This window comes from Epinephelus fuscoguttatus, linkage group LG1 (genome assembly GCF_011397635.1).
Source record: "Epinephelus fuscoguttatus linkage group LG1, E.fuscoguttatus.final_Chr_v1".
Lineage (NCBI taxonomy): Eukaryota > Metazoa > Chordata > Actinopteri > Perciformes > Serranidae > Epinephelus > Epinephelus fuscoguttatus.
The window spans coordinates 27,956,936-27,963,480 of record NC_064752.1 but is presented as its reverse complement, the minus strand read 5'-3'; the positions used below and the strand labels follow the sequence as shown (position 1 = coordinate 27,963,480).

Genomic DNA, 6,545 nt, shown 5'->3' with positions numbered 1-6,545 from the left:
TCTGGTAGTAAAACCTTCAGACATATGAGCCAACAACAACCCCAAAGCACCACAAAAATCCTTCCACCGTTCCAACACACACACCAGCTAAAAGGATTTACAGAGTTTTTGTAGGGCTGCTCAACACAGGGCAATCTTCCAAAGACTGGCTGTAATCCTTTAAGGACTCAAGTCGCTGCTGTACGGACTTGTGTCGCACTCGAGTCAAACATTTTTTTGACTTGAGTCCAAGTCAAATCAGCGCTGATTCAACTTCAGACTGCAGACTCAACCCACTGTTGATTATGAAACAAGTAGCTATGTCTTAGGTGATAATAAATAAATTAAACATGAGTGAAAAGTTGGTTTTGGCCTCGATCTCAGTTAAACACTGCATATTTATTAACTGCTGCTTCACAACACTGATGAAGTCCTGCAATGATTAACAGCTCACAACAAACACAGAGTTCAAACTTTGGGGAAGTTGATCATTTTGGGGTTTCCAATAATTTTCTTTTAGAGGTCCAGTGTGTAGGATTCAGTGCCATCTAGTGGTGAGGTTGCAGAACAATTTCTCCTGTGTGGCAAGTGTGTAGGAGAACTATGGTCGTCGACATGGAAAAATGAATGGCCTTATCTAGGGCTAGTGTTTGGTTTGTCTGTTCTGGGCTACTTCCATGGGGAAGGACTTGCTCTGTATGTAGGCAAAACTGCTCATTCTAAGGTAACGAAATAACAGCCTTATAATAGTTCTTATTTTAAGGTCGAAACAAACTAATGAAAACATAGTTCGGAATGTTATAAACCATTTCTGCTGATATAACACTTAAATCCTTTTTAATTTACTTTACATATGTAATGATACCAATTCTCATTGACTGGGTAAAGTGTAATGTTCAGTCCAACATGTTTATATAGTACATTATAAAGTGGAAAACTCTTACAGTTATCACATCTGTCCAGATCAAATTGATCACTATAAGTACATTATTATCATAAACAAATGTTTTTCAATTTCTTTTTTTTTCTTATGCAGATTACCATCTAACCGACATTTGTACATTTATAACATGAATATAAAGTAAGGAGGGTCATTATGTGGACAAGGGCAGCTTAAAATACGGGTACTTTCATTTTCTGTCTCCATCATTGGCAGCCACGAGTGTTTCTTGTTGTTTTAGTGGACTACACAAGGTAGCCTGAGGAATATTAAGTTTCGCTGCTGCATCTTGTTGACTCATTTTTGGCACTTTGATGGGAACTTCTAGGGAACTATGTTTTTCATTTGGAGAAATGAGTCTTTTTCCCGTCATGATTTCAATGTGCACACAGTACTAGCCTGTCTGGAAGCAGACGGGTTTCTGTGAGGCAAACTATCATGTGTTTAAAGTAAAAAAGATAACTGTAGTTTTAAAATGTTTTTCCATGTGTTGTCATGTACATAAAGACCCAAAATGAACACTGTAAGTGGATTACTTAATTACTAAAAGCAAATTATTAAAATATTTAAGCAACAAGCATTTAATCACTGTAACCCTGATCACTGTAAGTGGTTTCCACTGTATAATTAAAGGCCATTGCCTTGGTTATAGCATTGTGTCTAGTCAAATGCATTTATCAGAAAGATCAAGTGTATATTAAAGCTTTTCAGGAAGACACTTGATAGAAGTAAAAGTAAATGAGTAACGTCACAAAACATCCATGCACGGTAGAAGATATTTCAGGCCAATTCTAAGATTTTTTAAGATTTATCTTAAAAAATCATGGACAATAAGCACATTTTACTTCTCCTTGTTAACTTTGTTCAAACTAATGCCGCCAAGCAGGTAATGTAACTATGTTACTTTAGTGTGCATGAGTTTAAATTATCATTTAAACCGCACACAAAGGCTTCAAGCTGTAATTCATAAGTTTTGTAAGACTAACTTTTTGTCATTTTTAATGATCCTGTCACTACATCCACGTAGCAATACATGAGACAGATGATCTGTGAAAAAAATCATGTTCCTCTGCCTCCTCGCAGAGCTTCTAATGGCATTACTGCACATGAATGAAAACAACCCATCAGAGGAGTCTCGAACACAACCGTCAATCACGGCTCGTGAGCTGCAGTTAAACAGTCAAACCAGGCAGTGCTAATCAAATATGATCAAATATTTTTTTTAAACATGTAATTCTCAGGTTAGTTTCTATACAATGAAACAAACCAATAACCTTTATTTACCCATGTATCAAACCTCAAGAGGAATTGAGATACCATGGAGCCCAACTATGGAACATGAACTTTTTAAGGGACTCTGTGTCTTTGTCCCAACACGTAAAGAAACTTTAAGGTGATTTAATGACAAAAAGATTTGGTGCAATATAAATCATCACTGAGTTGTCTGGCTGCTGTGTTTCTGCAGAGCACTGATTTACTAATGTTATGTGTATTTCCCCTAAGTAGTATTAATTGTGTGGAAGATATGTATCTTTAAAACCTTTCTGCACATGTAAAGTGTTTTTATTTTACTGTCTGTTCTTTTATATCTAAATGTGCAATACATTTTGTCTCCTCAAATGTTTTCACACACATATTTATGTACTGTTTAGCTGTAAAATGAGAAACTTTGCCCTGGCCTGATGAAGGTGCTTAGTGCATCGCTATAAACTATTTCCAACATGGCAGCTAGGTAACAAACTTTCTCATTTAACAGCTGAACAGTACACTAAAATATGCTCTGAAAACATTTGAGGAGAGAAATAGGCGACCGAGTAACAGAATTTTAATTCATATTTGATGGGCGCTGCCTAGTTTGACAGTTTGACCACAGTTCATGAGCAGTGATTGACAGCTGTGTTGGAGACTTCTCAGCTCTGGCTGGTTGCTTTTGGTGCACCGTGGCAGATTCTAGCAATGGTCATCAGAGGCAATGGGAGGATGTGGAGGAACCTGATTTTTTCACAGATTACCTGTCTCGTATAACACTGTGTGGATGAAGTGACAGGTTCAACATAATGACAAAAAGTTATTTTCATAAAAGTTACCAACTGTAGCTCTAATGAGGGCAAATGCCCTAAAGCATTCTAAAAATATATAATATATGATATACTGACTGCTCTCCCTACAGACTCTGCAGCAGCATATGTGGTATAGTTGTGACTCATGCTACATCACAGCCCTTCTGTCCACCTTCTCTCTTCTGCTGCAGTCGAATGGCTCACTCACCTCCACACGCTGAGGATCACACAGATGGACAGGAAGGAAGCAGAAAGAGAGGGAATAAAAAAGGTCAGCTTCAAGAGTCATGGTGTGTTGTAGTTCTCTGCAGCTTCTTTTGTATCATACTTTCATAGAGTTTAGCTGAGGCTGTGACTCATATGCTGTGATCACCATCTGAAGTTCAACTTGAGGACAACTGTTATAAATTAGCAATGCAAGCCGCACGAAAGACTCACCACAGTGCTGACTCATCTCTGTGCGAACGTACTCTCTGACCTCAAACTCCTGAAATCAAAATAAAGAGGGGGGACAGAGCAAAAGACACACACTTACAAACACAACCCTAAAATCAACTTTGTGTAAGTGTGTGTGTGTGTGCTGTTTTGTGTCAGCGTCTTCGGATTGAGCCCCGCGGTAAGGCTCAAGCACTGACCGTCATGCCTGGCTCTCCTCTTTCTCCCTTGGCTCCATCTGGCCCCAACTCTCCCTACAACATGGACAGGTATTAGGACACACACACGACCCACAGAGAGGCTTGCAGCGCAGTACTTTATTAGGCTAAGACCAGGTGCAGCACATGAACTAAATGCAAAGTCAAAGTGAAAGGTTAAATCAGCAATTGTGACTTACATAGATACAAAAAACAAAAATCAAAAAAAAAGCTGGGAAAGCTTTAATATTATGTGGTTGTCATTTCACATATGGGTCCCCTTAACTTGGCAAGTAATTTCCCACCAAAGATGGTTGCCAAGAAAACAACCATGAGAAAAGTGTGACACTAACCGGTTCTCCTCGCTCCCCGGGGATTCCTGGGATACCGCGTGGACCCACCATGGCGGGACCTACTGGACCTCTCTCTCCCTGACACACAAGCATAACAACATTAAACATACAACATGTCTGCAGAACACAGATGTTGGATAAAACTCACATTGTAAGTTAAAAAAAAAAAAAAAAAAAAAAAAAAAAAGAAGGTAACGTTTTGTAAAATGCACCACTGCCTCTGTAGACATAATCTCTGGTGGGAATTGCTTGCATAGGTACAGTGAAAACTACAGATCCCAGGAGTGCTCATGAAGAGCAAAAATGTTGTTACCTGAATTTGATTAAATTGTTCCCACGTTTGGGTAAATTTGTGTGCATGAGGTAAGTGTGTATACAGAGAGCCAGCACACCACCTCACTCCCTGCAGGTAGGAGACCTTAGGCACAGATTTAGGTTGAACACTGGGGGTCGGGGCAACCTCTAGCTCACCTGGTAGCTAGATCTTTGCAGTGGCCCAGATTCAATTACGACCTGTCAATCTTCAAAACATTGTAGGTAACGTTTGATGACGTCATGTTGTGAGGAGATTCCGCATGCTCCAACTGACTGAGTTTGGGCTTTTTTTGGTAGTTATCTCTCCAGCCATCTAAAGGCAGGAGGTATCTGTTTCATCTGCAGTCTCTTACTGGAGTGATGTTGTGCACCGTTGAGCCCAAATTACGCAAAGCGGCTTCCATGGTTATATTTTGTGCAAGCAGCATCAGACTGAAGTAAAATAATTCAAAAGCCCCACGTGCTTACGTGCACGTCAAATGTGTTGTTTTGATGAATTATTCTCCTCAGTTTCTCATTATTTTGCACCAAGCAGCACAGGCAGATTGCAGTCAGGTGCACCCTGCCAAGTGGGTCGGGGTATGCCAAACGCATTTTTGTTATTTCGTGGCCAGACTCCCCAGACACACCGGTGGCACACTTGGGCACATTATCATCATTAGAGGGTATGACAATCATGGCTGAGCACATTCGCTACTTTCATTCAATTTTTTTTACCGAGCTCTTCCCATCGTGACACACTTAAAATTTGGGAATTCTGTTTAGTGTTTTCCTCAGAGGACACATTTTGTTGTCTGGGACCTGTGACAAAAATTATTTTTTAAATTTAGCTTGGAATCCAAACACTATCTATCACATCACATTGCTCATCACAACCACACATCCATCCATCCATCCATCCATCCATCCTTCCTCATCCACTTAGCAGGCTGGGCAAAGCACCCCAGCAACGTTTTCCAGTTCCTCCTGGGGGACCCCGAGGTGTTCTCAGGCAATGAGATATGTAATCCCTCCAGCATGTTCTGGGTCTGCCCCAGAGCCTCCTACCACTGGGATGTGGATGCCTCCTACCACTGGGATGTGCCCAGAACACCTCCAACAGGCCTGTCCTGATTTGTTAATGGTATTTTTTTTTTGTCTGCCCCTTATACCCCGGGGAGGGGTCAAAAGGAATAAATGAAATGAAATGAAGAAGGAGGCGCCCAGGAGGCATCCTGATCAGATGCCTGAACCACCTCAACTGACTACTTTAGATGTGAAGGAGCAGCGGCTCTACTCGGAGCTCCCTCCAGATGTTGGAGCTCCTCATCCTATCTCTAAGGCTGAGCCCAGCCACCCCACAGGGGAAACTGATTTCGGCTGCTTGTATCCACGATCTCATTCTTTCAGTCACTACCCAGAGCTCATGACCATAGGTGAGGGTTGGAACGGAGATGGACCAGTAAATTGAAAGATTCGCCTCCCAGCTCAGCTCCCTCTTCACCACAATGGTCCAGCATAGCACCTGCATCACATCTATCTGTATTATATTTTAAAACGAGAAGCTCCAGGTAACATTTTGGCCAGCCCTGTTTAAAAAAAGATGACGCATGCAACCATAACATCTGAACACTGTTGCCTCATGTTTAGGATGGACACCAGGTTAAAGACTGGCAGGAACAGACGGTCCTGAGGAAGTTATATGCAGAGTGAGTTTTAAGCAATTCACAATTTTTTGTGGAGCTGTGTGAATGGTTTTCAATACATCCCACTCCAACACGCCCATTTATGTGCAGAAGAAGCTGTGTAGAATAATTAATCAAAAGACAAGTTCAATCGTATCTGTGGTTATTTTACAACATTCTAATGCTGGTTGCTCAAAGGGGAGTGAGGAGGAGCGACTGTAAGAGTGCACTGTCCTGTCTCTCTGTATATACACATGTCTAGTGCACCCCAAATCAACCAAAAGGTGGCCTTGATTTATTTATTTTCTACTCTCTATGGCCAATGGCTCTGTAGAAAACAAATACTGACTAAGTACTGTATGTACTGAACTTACGCTGCTTCAACCCACACACACACACACACACACACAGAGTGTGTCAAAGTGATTTCATGTGATGTAGACACTAAGGCTACAGACAATACAACATTCATACTGTCATGATGTACTTCTGGTACATAGTGATGTTGTACCTACGTACATTAAACCTAAATAAATGAATACATGTGATAACTATTTCAGTTTGTCCTGTAAACATTGTCCTTCATAAACTGGGTAGTGGGA

General features: G+C 40.9%; 1 protein-coding gene across 1 annotated transcript in view; it reads right to left on the bottom strand.

Annotated features, from left to right (window-relative positions):
• Positions 1–3,078: 3,078 nt before the first annotated feature.
• Positions 3,079–6,545, bottom strand: part of col7a1 (collagen, type VII, alpha 1) — an 80,674-nt gene continuing 77,207 nt past the window's right edge. The window contains exons 112-115 of the mRNA XM_049575874.1: positions 3,965–4,042; positions 3,615–3,668; positions 3,418–3,466; positions 3,079–3,196 (exon numbers count right to left, since the gene is read on the bottom strand). Coding sequence (XP_049431831.1) covers positions 3,180–3,196; positions 3,418–3,466; positions 3,615–3,668; positions 3,965–4,042 — 198 coding nt within the window. The 3' untranslated portion in view covers positions 3,079–3,179. The remainder of the gene's footprint in view (positions 3,197–3,417; positions 3,467–3,614; positions 3,669–3,964; positions 4,043–6,545) is intronic.